This window comes from Heteronotia binoei, chromosome 5 (genome assembly GCF_032191835.1).
Source record: "Heteronotia binoei isolate CCM8104 ecotype False Entrance Well chromosome 5, APGP_CSIRO_Hbin_v1, whole genome shotgun sequence".
Classification (NCBI taxonomy): Eukaryota; Metazoa; Chordata; class Lepidosauria; order Squamata; family Gekkonidae; genus Heteronotia; species Heteronotia binoei.
In genome coordinates, this window is record NC_083227.1 from 124,354,005 (window position 1) to 124,375,503 (window position 21,499).

General features: G+C 45.6%; 1 protein-coding gene across 2 annotated transcripts in view; it reads right to left on the reverse strand.

The window, feature by feature from the left end:
• Nucleotides 1-1,468: 1,468 nt before the first annotated feature.
• Nucleotides 1,469-21,499, reverse strand: part of LOC132572826 (cationic amino acid transporter 2-like) — a 30,301-nt gene continuing 10,270 nt past the window's right edge. For both annotated transcript variants that reach the window (XM_060240296.1, XM_060240297.1), the window contains exons 5-12: nucleotides 18,800-18,936; nucleotides 18,027-18,249; nucleotides 17,117-17,253; nucleotides 15,696-15,798; nucleotides 8,523-8,665; nucleotides 7,525-7,691; nucleotides 6,061-6,169; nucleotides 1,469-3,422 (exon numbers count right to left, since the gene is read on the reverse strand). In XM_060240296.1, the coding sequence (XP_060096279.1) occupies nucleotides 3,277-3,422; nucleotides 6,061-6,169; nucleotides 7,525-7,691; nucleotides 8,523-8,665; nucleotides 15,696-15,798; nucleotides 17,117-17,253; nucleotides 18,027-18,249; nucleotides 18,800-18,936 (1,165 nt within the window). In that variant the 3' untranslated portion in view covers nucleotides 1,469-3,276. The remainder of the gene's footprint in view (nucleotides 3,423-6,060; nucleotides 6,170-7,524; nucleotides 7,692-8,522; nucleotides 8,666-15,695; nucleotides 15,799-17,116; nucleotides 17,254-18,026; nucleotides 18,250-18,799; nucleotides 18,937-21,499) is intronic.

Sequence of the window (21,499 nt, forward strand, 5' to 3'; positions counted from 1 at the left end):
CCACCGGCAGGGGAAAGCCACGCCCCCACAGCCACCAGTACCTTTAGATCTCCTGCAGGTTAAGAAACTTGCAAACAGGTCAAGTTTTAAAATGCCTCTTTTTGTGTGTGTGCCCCTTTAAAGTTGAGCAGGAAGTACTTCATGGGAGAGGGTCAGAAGCAGAGCTTCTGTTTGTTTAGCTTTCCTTTCACAGCAAGTAAGAGTGTGTGTGTGAGAGAGAGAAAGAGCAGCATAGCCCCTGTAATTGTCAGATGTTTGTGGAGGAACCAGACCCAGTGAGAGAGAGAGAGAGAGAGAGAGAGAGAGAGAGAGAGAGAGAAAGTACTTTTCAGAAGTCTTTGAAGGGGAGGCAGTAATAGTGTGTGTGTGTCTCTGTGCTTATTTTGCATTGTTTTCAGTTTTTTTGTATAGGAGCCTGTTTATGGGCTAGAGGAAGACTCCACCTTTCTCTCTTTTGTTTGCCTGTGTTAGGCTGAAGAACAGCAGTTTCTGTGAGTAAAGCCCCAGAGAGATCACAAAAATGTGAGCTTGCAAACTCTGTGCATTTTGGCTGTTTTTTTGTGTGTTTACACTTTCATTTACTAGAATTGCAGCTATTGGGGCATGAGGAAATGATGACTATTCAGGTGAACTTCACTGCTGTATTTTTATGCATTTATTTTGGAAATGGGAAAGTCTGGCTCTGCCCCAAAGTCTCTTGGCTCCATCCCCAAAGTCCCCAGATATTTTCTGAATTAGACTTGGCAACCCTAGCCTTGGTGCCCCAGCTTTGGAACTCCTTCTCCATGGAGATTTGCCTGGCATCATCTGATTGCTACCGGGGGCGGGGGGGGGAGACTGCTAAATGGGTTCACATGACATATTTTTATGTCATCTCTTGTTGCTGTGATATATCTACATACTTTAAATTATTGCTGAATAATTACGAATAATTCTGTGCTGCTGCTTTTTGAAAGGTTGTTGAAATATTTTACTTTTTAAATATGTGACTTTAAATGTTGTAAACTGACAAGAGCATTTTTTAATGTTGAAAGATAGAAGCATAAGGAATGAAATTAATAGAAATAGTTGTGACTATTCAGTCTTATAGTAGAATATAAAAACATGTCACCTACTTGTTTTTGTACTTGACCACAAACTGTGAATACACAGCTTAGAGCTTAAAAGCTTATTAGTACCCCTCCCACTTTTAAACAAATTCAGCAAGCATTGCATTGTCATATGGTGGAGTGCATGCACAGTACATGAACATGGTCACACTCACACACATTGATACATCAACTTAGCGAATCCTCCAAGAGCTTACAATAGGCCCTATAAGAAGAGCCCTGTAAACTCCTGGAGGACTGGCTACATCAAGGGAGTGTAGCCTAATATGCAAAGGAGTTCCTGCTACAAAAAAAGTCGTGGACAACACTAATAGCTGCAAGTGCCGTTCAAACTCTTGGAATGATTAAAAAAACTGTACTTTATTTATTGAATATAAAATTATTTCTTTATTGTTTTTAACAAGTGAAATGTATCAGGAAATGTATGTTTTGTAACAGATAATAATCTAATAAACATTTTCATCATGACATCATTGCTCACTTTTTTACCAATCAATTTATTCAGCCAATGACCAGTACAAGTCAAAAGCAAGAACTATTCAATAAAACATTTTAAGAATAAAATTGTTTTAAAAATAACAGATATCTCTAAGATTTAACATTTAAAATCCATACATAAGCACTTTTAATTTCAAACACTTAAAACTTCAGCAAGATCTGAGTGCTTTTAGAAAATGTGCACATTGCACATATACTTGAATAATGCACTGGGGCCCCTGGGCAAAAAATCCTGCCCTTGATACATCAGGGCTATCATCTGGTTTGCATGCATCCACTAAAAGAAAGCCAACATTTCTCACCACTCTCAAAACAGTTCTTTGAATGACTGAATTTTGAACTACTTATTTTGAACCAGTTCATGACTTTCACAGAATCATAGAACGGTAGAGTTGGAAGGAATCTCCAGGGTTATCTAGTCCAACCCCCAATCTGAAATCAAGTTTGACATCAGTTTGAAATCAAGACAACTGAGAAATTTCAGGCTCCAATTCAGTTGCAGTTCACTATTGTCACTATTGTGGCATAACATTTGCTGTGCCACCCTTGCTGATTCTTCTAGTCCAGGGGTGGCCAAACTTGCTTAACGAAAGAGCCACACAGAATAAACATCAGATGTTTGAGAGCCACAAGACATGAATGTCAGGTGTTTGAGAGCCGGAAGGAAGGAAGGCTAATAGATGGAGAGGGAGGGAGAGGTGGAAAGAAAGCAACTCTAATTTTAAATACACTCTCCAAGCTGCCAGCTGGCTTGGCTTGAAGAAGTGATTTAGAGAGACGAATGTCTTCTCCAAGCCTGCCAACAGGGCAGTTGGGGCTTTGAGAGCCACACAATATTCTGCCATGCATGTCTTTCATCATGTGGGTGTGGCTTCTGAGCCACAGTTTGGCCACCCCTGTTCTAGTCTGTCTGAAGTGGCTGTAATTAGCACAGGAATTGGCTCCCTGTAGAGCTGTCCAGCTGCTTATCTTGGATGCCAGTAGACTAAAAAATAATTAATTTGGAAGCTATTTAAATGAATCTATGGTCTCCCTTGCTGTTCTTGTCTGCACTTCTGTTTCCATTAGTAGCCAACAGATGCCCTGGAAGCCAATAAGGCAGACATGAAAGTAATGACCAGCCTTTTCACTTGTTTTCAGTATATGGTATTCAAAATGAAAGTGCCTTCAAATGTGGAGGTTACGTTTAGTTATCCTGGCTAATAGCAGTTGCTAGACTATTCTGCCATGCATGTCTCTCAGCCTGTAGAAAACCATTCCAGTTAAGAATCATGGCTACGCAATATTTAGCATTAACACAGGGCATTTCAAGTGTTAAAAGAACTGTTTCAGTAATTCGTACAACAACCCTGTAAGATAGGCCATTATGACTACTATTATTTCTGTATTGCAGAGACAGAAGCTGGTGACTTGCCAAATGGTTCCCAGTGAGTTTGGGGAGGAGGTGAGGTTTGAACTACTGCTTACATTTTTACCCACTGTGCAACACCAATTCATCCAGTGGCTGTGAATTTCACAAGTCAGTTTACCCACTACACAATTATTCCTTTAGTAGTTGAGATTTTTTGACCATAAGTACAGACACACATATATTGAAAGTCTAGGGGAATCAGTCCTACCAGTCAGACTGTTATGCAATCCTTCATCAGTGAGAATCAATAGGTCCACATCATGGTTCCTTTAAAGTTATTTTTTGTAAGTCACTGCTTGAATCTGTATCACTTCTTTCATGTTTTGTCATTTGTAGGGACAGATCTTTATCCCTGTGCCTCTCTGCGCTATGCCGGATCCCATAGCCAAAGTAAATTAGGAGGCCTGAAACATGTAGCACAGCAATAAGTAATGTCTTTATCCTTTCACAACCCAAAATGCACAGAAATACCCCTCTCCCAACATTCCAGTAATATAAGCAAAACTATTTCAAATACAGTCAAAACACACTCCGCTAAATTTAGCCTAGAGTTTGGTTCCTGGATCAAATTATCTTCTCTCCTTTATGACTATTTTTCAGATGCAAATATCTGCAAGGACTCATGGCTTCCTATTCATTTCTCCTGTTCTGCACTGATTCATGCATGCAATTTGGCTATTGTGCCCTTACTGAGCAGCATTTGAATGTGTCGATTGACATACACAAAAAGTACCATCGCTGAGTTTGTGATCATATTTAGAAATTGCTGTGGCAGTCTCTTTACTTTGAAAAAGGCACTCCAGAAAGAGACACACCATGGCAATCACACTGTGTCTGTAATAGGCATGGGCCATGCACATGCTTAGAGGAGCATTCACACAGCTCCTGCACATATGCAGCATGTCCGTGACACTCCCTAGCTGTTCAGACAGCTGGAAATGCACCACAGAGGTTGCAGCAAGGAGTTTGCTACCAGGAAGTACCTGGTAGCTATTTATTCTGTTCAAAGCATGTCCTACAATGAGGTAAAGACAGGCAGGCTGCAGTGGGCAGATATGCACTTGTAATTGTGCCTGTTTGATCCAGGGAATAGCTAGGGTGGACCAAATTGCATGTGTGATCACACCCTGAGACAATGTAATATCATACATGAAATTTCTGTTTATGTAGTCAATCACCATCTTACATGTGCTCAGCATTTATTTGTACATTTGTATACTACACCAAGTTGATCCTTAAAAAATCCTTCATATGCTATTGCTGTAGTCATGTGAGGAACATGCATGTCTGCACTATCTTCACTTTTCATCAGTGGCCACAGTGTGTGTGTGTATGTGTGTGTATATATATATATATTTTTGGCCACTGTGTGACACAGAGTGTTGGACTGGATGGGCCATTGGCCTGATCCAACATGGCTTCTCTTATGTTCTTATGTTCATAACTCTTTTAGAAAGCAGTATGAACACTGGCTACCTATTGTGTTCCGAGTCCGTTTCAAGGTGTTAGTATTGACCTTTAAAGCCCTTTATGGTCAGGGACCTGTTTATCTGCAGGACCGCCTTTCCTCATATATCCCCCAGAGAGCACTGCGTTCAGGGACAAAAAATCTGCTGTCCACCCCTGGACCAAAGGAGGCCAGGTTGCGTTTGACACGAGCCAGGGCCTTCTCGGTGGCAGCACCAGAGTTTTGGAATGTTCTCCCAGAGACCATAAGGGCCCTGCGGGACCTTCCTACATTCTGCAGGGCCTGTAAGACCGAATTGTTTCGACAAGCCTTCAATGTTTAAACTGAGAGAGAGCTGCCACCGGACATCAGCTAGAGTTCCCGGTGACCAACCGTCTGAAAAGCAGAACCGCCAACATAGTAATGGTACAGCACTGTGAAATAATTTTTAAATTTTAATTGTATTAATGTTTTATAGATTTTATTGACTTATTGTTTTAAATCGTGTAAACGAATGTTGTGAGCTGCCCTGAGTCTGCTTGCGGAGAGGGCGGGATAAAAGTTTAATGTAAATAAATAAATAAAGGAGACATAATCTATTTAAACCACTTCACAACTCAAATAGCAGGGAAAAGTCAGGGGGATCCTTCTGTCAAAGCTCTGTTCAGGATCATCCAGTCCTTTTAATAACAATGAATTAGCCCCAATGAGCTAATCAACAGCTACCACTGCTTTATTGGGAATTTAGATGACACTAACTTTACATTACTTTTTCCAAATTATGCCATAACTAGGAGTAAGGCCCGTTGTGAAGAAAAATACAATGGGCTCTAGAAGGAGTGCTCCCCAGCCTTGCTATCTTCCCACCCACCCAAGAGAAGGCATTTACTCCCCCCCCCCCCAACTCAAGGGGAGCTGATCTCTGCCATCTGGAGAGCAGTTGTAATTCTGAGTGATCTCCAGCCCTCACCTTGAGATTGGCAACAGTGGTTCTTCAGGAGGAACATCTCTCTCATAGACTTCATTCTATCATATGAGCCCACTGTAGCCTAATTTGAATAGAAAGAATGAAGAGTACTTGCAGGTGGAAAGGGGGCTTTGTATAGTGTCAGTCTGTTTATCTGCTGCTGTGGAACTGTGAATCCCTCCTGTGAATGAACATTCCTTTTGTGTCAGTTGAAGAGATGTAACTACCACTGTTTTGTCTGATGAACATGTCTCTCACAGTTTACTGTTTGCTTCATGGCAGTGTTGTTTGTGGGGTGGGGGAGATGGAATTTCCTGGACTTCCTACAGTGGGCCCTAAGGAGAGGCCGTAGTGATCAGTAAGCCCCAGGAGAACCTGTCAGCAGAGAACTGTCTCCCTCAAAGGTCAGTGGCTTTCTGGTGCTGGTGCTGGCAGTAGGCAGGGGAGAGCAGAAGCTGCCAATGACATGCCAGAGACAAAGCACGAGCCAATCCTGCGTAGGCCACATCCAATCAATGAAAATTCTCAGATTTGCCACCATGGTTAGTCTTTTATTTATTACTGATGATGATGATGATGATGCTACTGTAAAACACCTGCCTTAACATCCATATTCTAAAAGACTTACCAAAAGCCATCCACACCAGGTACCTAAGCCAAGTGTCACTGCTGAGCTGGGCCATTAGGCAGCTATTGACAAGGACACTGAGGATTGGCAAGAATGGCAGGCAGGGCACCTGGAAGTTAAGACAAAGATATTGACAGGTTAGGCTTCAGAAGCACAAAAGATGCATTGGCCCTAGGCACGTTAGGTGCCAATAAAGAGGGCCTTAGTGCCATGTTCCATCATCTATTCCTAAAATTCCCGCATGAACAAGAAACTTAGAACATATGATCAACATCAGAATGAAAAAAATTAGAATGTTACTTTTAAAAACAACAACGTAAGTATACAGTATAAAATATATAAATGTAATAAATAAATACCAGTTGGCTTTTAGTTAGTGAGGTCTAGTTTATGTGGGTTGCCTGTTTTCGGTTTATTTGGATTATGTTTTAAACTGAGCTTTCAGGGCATTTTTTGTAGCAGGGAATCCTTTGCATATTAGGCCACACACCCCTGATGTAGCCAATCCTCCTGGAACTTACAGTAGGCCCTGTAAGAAGAGCCCTGTAAGCTCTTGGAGGATTGGCTACATCAGGGGGTGTGGCCTAATATGCAAAGGTGTTTCTGCTACAAAAAAAGCCCTGGATTTGTTAATGTTTTAACTGTTGTTAGCTGCCTCAAGACCACCTGGAAGTGAGAGGCAGCATGTCTCTGATTGCTACGTTTTGTGGTATACACATATGCAGAATGGGCTGTGGCTCAGTGATAGAGCATCTGATTTGCATGCAGAAAGTCCCAGCAGTTCAGTACCCAGCCTCTCCAGTTAAAGGGATCAGGAAGATGTGAAAGACCTCTGCCTGAGATCCTAGAATGCCACTGCCAGTCTGAGTAGACAGTTCTGGCCTTGATGGACCAAGGGTCTGATTCAGTATAAGACAGCTTAATGTGTTCAGAAGGACCATCTCCTTGTTTTAAAAACAAACAATTAAATGTGAACCTACAAAAGTATGTCATTTTAGCAGTGAGCCAGCACCATGTTCTGGGCATGCATTACCATCTCCTCCCCCCCTCAGCTCAGGAAGAAATTTTTGGTTTAGGAGTATGAACAAGACTGACATGACAGTTCACAAACATGACACAATCACAAACCCACCTCTGCTCTCAGAGCAAGAAGGTTTTTGTTTTTTTTAAAAAAAAGATTAAATTATTTTTAAAGCATTTTAAAAAAAAACTTAAGAAGGTGAGCCTATTAGTCACACTTGGCAACTCCTGCCATGAAAGCAAACTTGAATGAAACAAAGAGGAAGAAATAAAAAAGGCAGTCTGCCTTTGACTTGGATTCTCTAGGTGCGAGGAGAGGTTTGCCCCATAGCAGAAAGTTCAAAGGCATGCACATGCACAGCCTTAGAAGATGTGCAGTTTTCTGACTGCACTTCACCAATGATGACCTGGCTTGCAGAAAAGAGTGACAAGTCCCTTACTTACCATGAAAGCTGATGTCTTCTGACTCTGAGGCTGCCTCCAGATGATAAGTGATGCCACAAGAATCCCCAGGAGGAGGAGAACAAGGCAGGCAGTGCACCAGGCACTTCCAGATATCAAGTATGGTAGTCCTACAGTGGTTACCACACTGACAAGGCAGACTAGGACAACTGAGAAGAAAATGGTCTGTGAAAAGCAAGCTGGGGGATAACTGGGGAAAGCCTTCTTCCTCACATACAAGGCCAATCATGTATACCCAAATGTACTTCAGAAAATGACTAATCCAAAAGGCAAAGTCTAAGTTGCTCAGTTAATTTCATGAGTGGATTCTTCCTGTCTGTTTCTCTATTTATTTAGCAAAATATTTTTAATGTACTGTATGAGATTTCTGTCTTTTTGGCTCCTTCATATCCTTCACTAGAAAAAGAAGAAGAGTTGGTTTATATACCTCACATTTCTCTACCATAAAGAGTCTTAAAGCAGCTTACAATTGCCTTCCTTTTGTCTCCTCCACAACAGGCACCTTGTAAGGTAACGTGGGTCTGAAATAGTTCTGAGAAAACTGTGACCAATTCCCCACTCACCTGGTTCCAGTCTCGTCGTTCCTTTTCCCACAGTGCTTCTGCTGGATTTTGTACAAGCTGCCCCGGGATGGCGAGTTGCCCCACCTCTTTTCAAGTTCCTTCCATGGCAGGCAGAATCCTCTGAGAACTGGTTGCTGCCTGCTGTGGAGGAAACTTGAAAAGAGGCGGGGCAACTCTCCGCTCCAGGGCAGATTGTGCAAAATCCAGCAGAAGCACCATGGGGAAAGGAGCAATGAGACCAGAACAAGGCGAGTGGGGAACTGGTCTGTGACTGACCCAGGGTCACCAAGTAGGCTTCAAGAGGAGTAGTGGGGAATCAGACCTGGTTCTCCTGACTGGAGTCTGCTGGACTTAACCACTACACCATACTGGCACTATAGTTGATACAGGTTATGAGGTTGCTACTCCAGTACTCACCAACCAGAGAGAGAGTGTGGGACACCAGACGGAAGGAGTGCTGTGATGGAATGATATCTGGGTGAATTAAGAGGTCTACCCAGAGCATTCTGCTTGGCCTTTTCTTTTCTGAGGAGCCTAAAGAGCTGGGCTCAGGCTTGTACCTGCAAAAAAAAATGGTCACAAAACATAATTTCTTTCTGTCTAGTTATTGGCTGAAACCTGCGTCTCTGACTGACAACAGAAATGACCATTGCTCTGCAGTGCTAGGGAGGCCACCCAACTTGGAGGGATGAAGGGAGTATGTAGATGTTGTGTCCTGAGCTTGAGATGCAACACAATAGACTGAGAGGATCCAAAGATCTGCATCCCGATTGACTGCATAATTCAAACTGGCCAATCGGGAGGCGGTATCAGAGGATCCTAGGCTCTGCCAATGAGTATGCATAGTCTAATGAAGGCTCCAAAAAGGGTGCAATCACAGAGTGATTTCTGCTTCATGGGGGCAGGGCTTCCCCTTCCCCAACTGTATATATTGCTGCATTGTAGTTTGTGGTTTGGGTTGTAGTTTATAATCACTTAAAAAAGATGCTGAATCACTATGCTGGCTGAACTCACTACTTAACAGTAGAGACATTGCAAAAACTTGGGAGATGTTTCCTAATATGGTCAAATAAAAGCACTTATTATGTATATAGCACATTCCACTTCAAAGTGCTGTACCTATGTTCCCTAGGGTTACCAGCCTCAAGTTGTGGCCTGGAGTTGTCCCAGAAATGTCTCCAGGCTTAAAGAAATCAATTACCCTGGAGAAAATGGCAATTTCAGAGGGCAGAATGTACATGACATCTCATTCCAGCTGAGCTCCCTCCCCTTCCCAAACTCCCCCCTCCCTAGGCATCACCTCCAAATCTCCAGGAAAGAAATTCCCAAGTAAGAATTGGAAACCCTAAGCCATGTTAGATCCTAGAATGCCACTGCTAGTATAGCTATACCAGTGGTCCAGTATTGTTATACTCAGAGGTGGCAGATTGACAGACAGAAGTGGCTTGACTGCTACTTAAGCTAAGAGAAAGCTAATAAACCCCACACAGATGGAATTGCGTTTCCACCATGCTTTATTGCATCAACAAGAAAAACACAATGGAGTTAAAAAGGAAACTGCTACAAGCCTCTGTTTCAGGAACAGTGACATGTTCTCAGGGCGCAGGCAGGAGGGAGTCTAAAGCTGGTCCGAAGTCATAGTTCAGGAAGTCAATCAGGAGCCGAGTCACCACAACAAAATCGCAAACCAGAAGCAGAAGTCAGTGTCCAAAGCCAAAGGGTCAGGGTGCCAAGGAACTTGACTGCTGTTAAGTGGAAAGCACACTTCTCTAGCTTGGCGTAGAGACCATGCTATCACAGGCATTGCAGGACCTGGCAGACATGCCCTGCATGCTGGGCAGGGATTTGGGAATAAATTAAAATGTCATCTAAATAAATGATCACAAAGCGATTGAGCAGGTCACGGAAGATGTCATTCATCAGCCTTTGGAAGACGGCGGGGGCGTTGGTCAGGCCAAAGGGCATCACGAGGTACTCGTACTGGCCATAGCGGGTCCCAAAAGCTGTCTTCCTCTTGTCTCCTGTGCGGATCCGCACCAAGTTGTATGCGTCCCAGAGGTCTAGCTTGGTATAGACTTGGCCCCCCTTAAGGTGATTCAGTAGTTCTGGGATCAATGGCAATGGGTAGCGGTCCTGGATGGTGATTTTGTTCAGGGCCCGGTAGAAGAAGATGAAGATATTGGATTTATATCCCGCCCTCCACTCCGAAGAGTCTCAGAGCGGCTCACAATCTCCTTTAGCTTCCTCCCCCACAACAAACACCCTGTGAGGTGGGTGGGGCTGGAGAGGGCTCTCACAGCTGCTGCCCTTTCAAGGACAACCTCTGCCAGAGCTATGGCTGACCCAAGGCCATTCCAGCAGGTGCAAGTGGAGGAGTGGGGAATCAAACCCGGTTCTCCCAGATAAGAGTCTGCACACTTAACCACTACACCAAACTGGCTCTCATTGCAGGGCCGGAGCTCGCAGCCATTCTTCTTGACAAAGAGAACAGGGGCGGACAGCGGGGACGTTGATGGCTGAATTAAACTCTGTTCCAGGTTTTTGGCAAGGAAGTCCCGCAGGGCTGCTAGCTCCAGTTCAGACATGGGGTAGAGCCGCCCCATGGTCAGGGGTGCCCCTGGTACCAAATCGATGGTGCAGTCATAAGGCTGGTGCAGGGGGAGCTGGTCGGCCCCCTTTTCCTCAAAAACATCAGCAAAGTCTGTGTAGGCTGGGGAAAGTAGAGGACCAGCAGCCGGGGCAGCGGCGGCCAGGGTGGCCGACTGGGCCTGGTGAGGACAAGAGTCCTTGAAGCTCAGCTTTCCCTTTGCCCAGTCCACGAGGGGGTTGTGTTTTACGAGCCAGGAGAGTCCCAGAATGAGGGGAAAGCAGGGCATACGAGCAACATTGAATTGTACTTGCTCATGATGGTGTTGGATCTGGAGTGTGACCGGGCGGGTCTCCTGGGTCACTGGACCGGAGTGGAGGAGGCGCCTGTTGATGGCTTCGACCAGGGTCAGGGTGTATTAGACCTGCACAGGAATCTCGTGTTGCTTCACAAAGGCCACATCGACGAAGCAGCAGGCGGCACCGTAGTTGAGCGTAGCGTAGATGAACAGCCAGGGCCCATCCAGCAAGCCGAATGTGACTGGTACGAGGAATGAGCCCTGGCCAGTAACATAGGGTTCAGGGGACCCAGCTAGGTACCCCAAGTCAGGGGGTCCACTCAGACTTGGGGCTGGTCTTTTACTGGCAGCAGTGGCACGGTACTGGCCTGAGTGCGCTTGGCGAGGCAGCTGGAGGAGAAGTGCCCTGCCCCTCCACAGTACAGGCAGAGATTCTGTGAGTGGTGCCATGCTTTTTTCTTGAGAGTGAGCCATGGCCGTGCAGCCCCGAGTTGCATGGGCTCGGGGTCGTCATTGCTGGGTGGCACGGCAGCTGAGAGGGACAGGCACTGCTTTGTGGCGGCTTTCCAGACGGTCATCGATGCGGAGACACAGCGTGATTAGGCCTTGGAGTGTGGCCGGTCAGTCTACTCATGCCAGCTCATTAAGGACTTCGTCAGCCAGCCCTCTGTATACTGGTCCACGAGGGCCGCCTCGTTCCAAGCCAGGTCTTGGGCCAGAAGCTTGAACTCGGTGGAATACTGGGAAACCGAGTCTCTACCCTGCTTCAGGGTCCAGATCTTCTGATTGGCGGTGGCTGCATGATGGGGGTTAGCAAAAGCTACCGCCATATGATCCAGGAAGCCCTGGTAGTCAGTCAGCAGGGGTGATGGGGCTAGAAGCAAGGGGGTAGCCCATTTAGCTGCCTACCCCTTTAGGAGGCTGACAATGAAGCATACCTTGGTCTTGTCATTGGTGAAGTCTCTGGCATGTAATTCAATATACAGTTTGCACTGTGCCAGAAATGCCAGAAACTCCTCCACCTTCCCAGCGAACTTCTCTGAGGGAAGCACCAGGCTGGGGTGGCGACGGCAGCTTGCTGCTGCTGTTGCAGGTGAGCCACCATTTGGTTGAGGTGCTGCATCTGGGTGAGCAGGGATGCTAGCTGCCCAGAGCCTCCACTTGCCTCCTCATCCATCTTGTGGAGTGGAATCAGGAGGGAGTCTAAAGCCAGTTCGAAGTCAGTCAAGTCACCATAGCAGAATTGCAAACCAGAAGCAGAAGTCGATGTCCAAAGCCAAAGGGTCATGGTGCCAAGGAATTCAAACCGGTCAGGAACTGGAAACAGGAAGGAGCGTGGATGCAAGCCAGGGAATCGACTTGTTGCCAAGTCCCGGGCGTGAGTTATATGGGAGCCTCAATCAGCCAGCTCCCTCGGTGGCCATAGTTCTCCTAGTACTCAGGGCTAAGAGATTGGAAGCACTGGTGCGCTGCACGCCTGCATTTTGCCAGTGTTTGGCGAACATGGCTGCGCATTCTTGAGATGGGAAAGGGAGAGCTTGGAGGAGACTGATTGTCAACAGCCAGCGTGGGTGTCTTAAATGTGGGGAGGGTGATTGATGGGCCAGCTGTTGGTTCTTCCTGGTCTGTTAATCCTTCCAGCTCCCCCTCCTCAGAGCTCATGACAAACAGGAAGTTAACTAGAAAGTTGCATAAAGGCAGGGAGGAAAGTAGCACGCTCCTAATGAACTATTAGTTATAGTTCCAGGGCCTTTTTTGAGCAGGAAAGCAGTTCCGGCTGGCTTGGTGTCAGGAGGAGTGGCCTAATATGCAAATGAGTTCCCACCAGGCTTTTTCTACAAAAAAACCTCTGTTTTTTTTATTTTATTTTATTTATTTTATTTATGATTTATATCCCGCCCTTCCCACCAAGTGGCTCAGGGCGGCCCACAACATAAAATCCAACATAAAAATTAAGTTTAAGCATTTAACACAGTTAAACATTTAAAACGTTAAAACATTAGGAATAACAGAAGTCTAATAGAACCACACTTAGTTTCTTGTGCCGGTTAGTCATAAGCCAGCCGGAAGAGGGTTGTCTTACAGGCCCTGCAGAACTGAGCAAGGTCCCGCAGGGCCCTCACCTCTTCTGGCAGCTGGTTCCACCAGGAAGGGGCCATAACAGAAAAGGCCCTGTCCCTGGTAGATTTTAAGCGGGCTTCCTTTGGCCTGGGGATAACGAGAAGGTTTTGGGTTCTCGATCTCAGTACTCTCTGGGGAACATGTGGGGGAGACGGTCCTTCAGGTAGGCAGGTCCTAGGCCATATAGGGCTTTAAAGGTAATAACCAGCACCTTGTACCGGACTCGGTATATTATTGGCAGCCAGTGCAGAACCCGGAGCCCCGGCCGAATGTGCTCCCATCTTGGGAGCCCCAATAACAGCCGGGCCGCAGCATTCTGCACTAGCTGCAACTTCCGGGTTCGGCACAAGGGCAGCCCCATGTAGAGGGCATTGCAGTAGTCCAACCTCGAGGTGACCGTAGCATGGATCACTGTTGCTAGATCATCACGCTCCAGGAAGGGGGCCAGCTGCCTTGCCCGCCTAAGATGAAAAAATGCGGACTTGGCAGTGGCTGCTATCTGAGCCTCCATCTTTAAGGAGGGCTCCAATAGTACCCCCAGGCTTTTGACCCTGTTTGCTGCTATCAACGGCGCACCGTCAAAAGCTGGCAGGGGGATTTCCCTCCCCGGACCCCGACGACCCAGGCAACGGACTTCTGTCTTCACCAGATTTAGCCTCAGCCCGCTCAGTCTGAGCCACTCAGCCACAGCCTGTAACGCCCGATCTAGATTTTCTGGGGCGCAGACCAGTCGGTCGTCCATAAGCAGATAGAGCTGGGTGTCGTCACCATACTGATGGCAAGTTAGCCCATACCTTCGGGCGATCTGGGCAAGGGGACGCATATAGATATTAAATAACATCAGGGAGAGAACCGCTCCCTGAGGCACTCCGCAATCAAGCGTGCGCCTCCGGGATAGCTCACCCCCAATTGTGACCCTTCGAGGAAAGAGGAAAGCCATTGTAAGGCCAACCCCTGAATCCCCGTGTCGGCAAGGCGGCAGGTCAGTAACCGATGGTCGACCGTATCGAACGCAGCCGATAGGTCCAACAACATCAGCACCGCCGAGCCGCCCCAATCCAGATGCCGTTGAAGGTCATCTACCAGGGCAACCAACACCGTCTCCGTCCCATGGCCCGGGCGAAAGCTGGACTGGAGTGGGTCAAGGACGGAAGCGTCCTCCAGGAAGGTCTGTAACTGCATCGCCACTGCCCTCTCAATAAGTTTGCCCAAGAAGGGCAAATTTGAGACTATGGTGATGCCAGGGGTGTGGCCTAATATGCAAATGAGTTCCTGCTGGCCTTTTTCTACCCCAAAAGCCCTGTATAGTTCCACCTATGAGTAAAACTTTCTCAGTCTTGGGCAATACACATTGATCTGGTTCAGCTTTTCAGACATTGTTCCTGGTGCTGTGATCATGTATGCAGGATGAGCAGGCTACACACAACCTTTTTTTTCTGAAAGGGGCAACATGTGGATTTTCCACCAGAGTACACTAGGGTTTCTAGTCAGTGTTGGAAAACATCTAGAGACTTTGAGGGTGGATCCAGGAGAGGATGGGGTTTGGGGAGGGGAGGGGTCTCATGGTACAATGCCAGCCTTCAAAGCATCCATTTTCTTCAGGGGAGCTAATCTCTGCCAGCTGGAGATCAGCTGTAAAAGCAGGAGATCTCCAGGCCCCACCTGGAGGCTGGCAACCCCACAGTACACCATAGCAGACCTCAGATTGATTGGATCTGGTAGAGCTGGAATATACATGCATTGCCCCTTTCAGAAGAAATTGCAATTGCACTTAGCAGGAATATTGCCTATAGGACGTTTGTAACTATATGTGTGATTAAACATAATGACCGAACAGACCTCTGTTGCCTCTAATGCCTGGTCTAGGTATGTGGTGCCTTGATGTGATAGAATAAACTCTGCCACTTCAGACTATAGGTGGGGAGGTTAACACTTTAATGCTCCCTCATGTAAAAACCTTCCATAGTTGGGGAGGGGAAGTATATAAGAGGTTCTAGTCTAGCTCTTTGCATGGTGAAATAGTTTTCAACTTGGAATAATTTATGCTGGGAAACTTTGAAAAATGTAATCCCTTCACTACAAGTATTCTACCTTTAGTACTCTGCTATCTCCTTACCAGGAACGCAGCGCCAGCTGGGCTTTTTCTACAAAAAAAGACCTGCTCCTTACCATCCCATTCTGCTGCAAGTCTAGGCTAAGCCTAACAGTGGATTCATGGCAGAGGCAAGATTTGACCAGTGGAGTTCCAAAACCACTGCTTAAGTCTCTACTATACTCTCTAAATAAAGTTTTCTGCAGAGGGGAACCTGGGATACACAATTTAGATTTATAAAAGCAACAGTTGGGAAATGCTTTATTTAGGATTAGCTAAACGATCATGAAATACTAAGAAAGCTTTAAAGTGTTGAGGTTGTTGTTGTTACACTGTGGTGGTATTATTTGGGTGACATACATGGCTGCCTTCTATTGCCATCTGCTTTGAAGTTTGCAGTTGGGAGATTTCTGTCTGTCTCGTTAACTTGGGTGTTGTCTGAGTGGGCACTCAAGAGGGAACCCACACCCATCAGAAATAGCAGACAATTACCTGAGGAGGAGAACACAGATACCAACTAGTGTGTAGGCAAGCAGTGTCCCAATGGACATCATGTCAACTAAGACCTTCAGATCAAAAAGGAAAGCCATCATAGCTGTGAAGACAAGAAAGACAAAGTATTGCTAACACAGGCAATAATTTTTCTCTACTAATGCCTATAAGTCTCGATATGGAGATCATTTTCCCTACATATACTCTGCAAAACACCGTGCCTCTCAGCCTCTCAATATTTTGGAAAGCAGGGAATGCCGAAATTCCTTTCCAATGAGGTACTCTTGAGAGGTTAGTTTGTCATAGCCTGCATGATCCAGATCCCCTCCTGTCAAGGAGAGCACCAGGTAAGAGAACCTCCCATCAGTGAGGGACAATTTACACAATCTCTTTTGGAGGTTGTGATAGGATGACCTCCATGGTCCCACCCAAAAAACATGTTTGAATGATCAACCACATGTTTAGATTCCAGATCCCCACAACAATCCATCTTTCTATGGTTATATTTCATCTGGGGGAAAGCTAACACAAATGGCAAGGTGTGATTATTAGAACCCATTGGTACCTTCTGAGTGTCTACAAGAATTCTTTAAGTTACATTAAACCAAAGGAGACTGGGTGCTTATATACTATAATCTTTAGAGATTGTTTTCAAAAGGCAGACTGTCTTGGCAGACTGTAATGCCCCCCCCCCCCAAATGATAAAAATATTAGCAAAATTCCACATACAGCATTCAACAAAATTGATACAGAAATTAAAACTATGTACAGGTGCATGTTATTTTAATTTTTCTAGCTATCTTAGACTATTTCTGTGAACAGAATTATAAGCACTTTCTCACCTCCTTTTCTCACTTCCTTTCTCCACTTCCAATGCCCCCAGAAATCCTGTTCATGGGGTCAGTTGGAACAAGATTTTGAGAAGGCATTTCATGAGAAAGTTGTGCTGTGTGAGCATGTGTTGTTTTGACCCCAGTGGTATTCTGGAGGATCTAAGCCAGTGTATCTTAGATAAATTTTCAGCTTCATAGATGGTCAGACCACAGCTGAACCATCTGAGGTGTCTATGCTATGAATGTATATGTTTTTATGTTGTTACCTACCCTGAGCCTGCCTTGGCGGGATGGGTGGGATATAAATTCCAATAATAAAATAAAATAATAAAAAATGATGTTCCACTTTCAGGTTAATTATCCCCCCCAATTCTGTACTTCTGTGAGTCAATGAATTAGTGAGGCACGAACACCTTTATGTGTGTATGATAGTTCAGAAAAGGACTTTTCTTTCTTGCAGTGATCATGGTTAATCTACTGTATGCACACTATACTGAGAAATGGTGTGAGAGATTCCATATTTAATAAAACAGAACTTACTTTAGATCTACCATAAAACATTAGCCCACTGCTTGCTTACATACTTACCTGCAACAGCTCCAGACACCAAGGTTGCAATCACTGGGCTCTGTCGGCTGCTCAGTTTGGCTAGAGGTTGGAAGAGGAGCCCATCCCTCGCCATGGCAAATAAAATCCGGGGCATTGGGAACATGGAGCCCAACAGGCTATGTGGAATAAAGAGAAAGAGAGAATGCACTCGTGTAGGCCTTTCTTCCCTCTCTTTATTTATTTAGATTTATATTCCACCCTTCCCACAAGCAGGCTCAAAGTGGATCACAAAAACAAAATCCAGAACATTCCTCTCTTTTTCAGCTTGTTGTAGCAGGAGGAATACAGTAAAGATTGATGAATTATGAACGGGTGGAAAGGGAGTAAATTATCTACTCATCATACTAGAACTCAGGACTTTTTGTTGTTGTTGTGCAGTCACACAGTCGAGTCTGACTCCTTGCAATCCCATGGACAAAGTCACGCCAGGCCCTCCTGTCTTCCTGGTGAGACTGTCCACGGGGTCACAAAGAGTCGGACTCGACTGTGCAACTGAACAACAACAAGTCCTGAGTTCTAGTATGATGAGTAGATACTTTACTCCCTTTCCACCCATTCCACTCAGGACTCCCTTGGCAATAAATTTAGACTAAATAAAAACAAACTGGCAATTCATTTAGGAAGGACAAAAGAAATGACATCTCCACAAATTGCAGCATTGTTTGCTTTTAATGTGTTGGCCAAAGATGTAGCAATTGCATTGGTTGCTGGCTTAGATGATTTCAAAAAGGAATCAGACACATTCACAGAGAGAAGGTCTATCAGTGGCTATGAGCTACAAAAACTGAATGGGATCCGTGTGTTCCAAGGCTGCATGTCTCTAAAAATCAGTAGGAGTGAGAACCATATAGGGAAAGCTGTGTTTATCCTTTCCCAAAGCTAACCTTACCTTGTGGTCAGAGCACACAGTGACCCCACAGCAACAGCATATTTGGCCATGTTCCACCCAATGTACTCAAAAGCCACTGGCAGAGGACTCTTGGTGTCAAGAAGGTGGTAGGGCATCATCAATGTCAAGGCAGCAGAAACTCCAAAGTAGGCCAGGAAGCAGATAAGCAATGATAGGACAATACCCATGGGAATGGATTTGTGGGGGTTCTTGACTTCTTCCCCTGGGAGACAAAGATATGAGTAGTCACGTGTGTGTAAAGTACCTACAAGTTGCAACCGACGTACAGTGACACCGTAGAGTTTTCAAGGCAAGAGACATTTGGCAGTAGTGTGCCATTGCCTGCATCTGCGTAGTAACCCTGGACTTCCTTGGTGGTCTCCCATCCAAGTACTCACTTGGTCCAGCCGTGCTTTGCTTCCTGGATATGATGAGATCAAGCTGCCCTGAGCCATCCAAATCAAGACTGAATGGACATGCCATTCTGAAATTGGCTGCTTACGATCAGATTGAAGTTGGCTGCTTATGATAAGATTGTTGTTGGCCTGGGGTTTTGGAATTGTGTGATGATGTGGGGTTTTGAATAAATGAAATTGAACAGCTATGGGTTTCTGCTGCAGGAACTTGTTATTCTCATAGCACTTTCTGCTTTTCTTTTCAGGGCATAGGACAATGTTAAAAATGATCGACTGTTCCTGCAAGGTAATCTTTCTGTCTTGTTTCTCCTAGCTGATAATTGGGGGGTATTAATGTGGAACGCTTCCCTTGCCTACCTGTAGTAGCAATGCAATCAAATCCAACAAAAGCATAGAAACAGGTAGCAGCTCCAGCTACGGTCCCACTGAAGTCATAAGGCATGAACCCTCCAGTCCCATACTGCCAGGTTCCATTGTCAGTCACAGATTGGTTGCTGTGAAGAAAGGGAAGATAAAAGAGGTCTTTGTGAGAGGGATCTGAGCATAGAGAAAGTTAGATACAGACATATAAAACTGTAAATAGACAAGCTATAAGGGAAAAAAAACAAAAACCTATACAAGAACCTATTTTAGCAACTTAATTACCTCAATGCACAGCAGCCAAGAAGGTCAGAACGCCTGCTCCGGCTGCAACGCCACTGAGGATGTTCTCCGCAGCTGAGAACGAAACGTCTGGAAGAAAAACTTTCTCCAGTAGAACACGGCACTTGAGCCCGAAAGATTCTACAAACCCTAATGATGAGGCCAGCTGTGAAAACCTGAAATCTTTGATCACCTGCTCCTATATACTTCTGCCCAGACACTATATTATGTATGTCATCTCAGGTCTTGCTTCACAACTAATGGTCATGAAGGAAATCCTTTTCAGTGGTAGCCCCCTGTGCCTGGCATCATCATTGAATATTTTTCAATTCCATCAAGGTTTTGACTATTTGCTCTCTTTTAAAAAAAACTAAGTTTTACAGCACTGTGGCTGATGTTGTTTTAGATTACTACCTGTTTTATGTTGGTTCTATATGGTTTATGTTCTGGTTAGTTTTTTGGGGTGGAGTGGATTTATGCTATTATGAGGGTTGATTATTGGGTTTGATTTTTATTTCATGAATTCTGATATGCTGTAAACCACTTGGGGCACATTTTTAATAGAGATTCTAAATAAAAAAACCAATAAAGCAATTTATTTTAAAGCCAGCATGGTTTCATGTACCGTATTTTTCGGACCATGAGACGCACTTCCCCCCCCAAAAAAAAGTGGGGCGGAAAGTGTGTGCATCTTATGGAGCAAAGGTACGTACCTTCCTCGGGGGGGGGGGGGGAATCCATTGCCTCCGCCTCTGATCCTGGCGCTTCCCCCGCGCCTGCCTGCCTGGCTCCAGCTTCTTCCAGCAAGCGCTGGGATCGCTCCACGCTGCCCCCACCGCAAACCCAGCGCTTCGCGAGCGCCGGCTGCGGAGAGGGCAGCATGCTTCCTCCGTGCCTGTCTGCCTGGCTCCAGCTCTGACGCTTACAGCAAGCGCCAGGATCGCTCCCTCCACCCTCCGATCCCAGCACTTGCTTTAAGCATCAGAGCTGGAGCCAGGCAGACAGGCACGGAGGAAGCACCTGCCCCCTCTGCAAACCCAGCGCTTCGCGAGCGCCGGCTGTGGAGGGGGCAGCGTGCTTCCTCCGTGCCTGTCTGCCTGGCTCCAGCTCTGATGCTTAAAGCAAGCGCTGGGATCGGAGGGAGCAATCCTGGCGCTTGCTGTAAGCGTCAGAGCTGGAGCCAGGCAGACAGGCACGGAGGAAGCACACTGCCCTCTCCGCAGCCGGCGCTCGCGAAGCACTGGGTTTGCAGTGGGGGCAGCGTGGAGCGATCCCAGCGCTTGCTGGAAGAAGCTGGAGCCAGGCAGGCAGGCGCGGGGGAAGTGCCGGGATCGGAGGTGGAGGCAGCGGATCGCCCCCCAGGAGGAAGGTGCGTCCTATGGTCCAGAGCGCCTTATGTAATTACGGTAATTGCTAGCACTGAAGAGAGCTGCATTCAAATCCCTGTCTAGCCACAAAGTTCATTGGGTGACCTTAGGCAAATCACTGTTGTTTAGTCAAATTTCCTCACACAGTTATTGTGAGGATCAACTTAAGTGTCCTCAGCTCTTTTGAGAAATAATAATATGCAAACATTATCAATAAAATAAATTCTAGGATATTCTGTCTATAGTCCTCGAAGCTCCATGTTAACAAACAGCAGGAATTCTAAAAACATTCACTTATTTGGGGCTTTTTTCTTAAAGCAAGTGACTAGTGACACGGTACAAACTGGCTTTGCTCCCTACAGCTTTATCTCAAAGCTGTGAGATCTTTTTCACACAGCCTTATTCTGGGATGGCAGCTGGTCAGTTACTGAACAGCAACAGATTTCTGCTGTCGTTTCAGACAGAGCCGACTCAGGGTGTTTTTACATTCAGTTTGATCCAGAGTTTTAGATTCTTCAGATCGCCTGCCACTGTTCCGCTTTAATTGTTTTCCTTTTACATTTAAGCGTTTCAATTTGGGGGGGTGGGGTGTCTCTGATAGAGGGTAGCCGGAATACCAGTGCTTAGTTAAATGTATACGATTGCTTGGAAATCGTGTCAACACTGCAAAAACAATACAAATTTAAATCACTAGAGGCAAGCAACGATATGTAAAAATTTCAAGTGCTGTCAGTTCTCATCCAAATTGCTGCACTTTGTGGTGGCTTTTGGAGGAGTCTTTTAAAATACAGGAAAACTTTTACAATACAAGTTTGAAACGCCCATAGAGAAAAGACCAGACCAAAATTAGTCTCGAGAAAAATTGTGGCATCGTTGAAACCCACCTCACTGAAACAAATGTAAATGCCTCAGGAAGCAACGATGCAAAACAGTTATGAGAACGTTATGTAATGTAAAAGGTGAGTTTACAATGCGGAGATAGAGAGTCACAAACTGCCAGTGTACCCTCAGTAACTGGCTGCTACCGGAATACTGTTACCTTTTCACA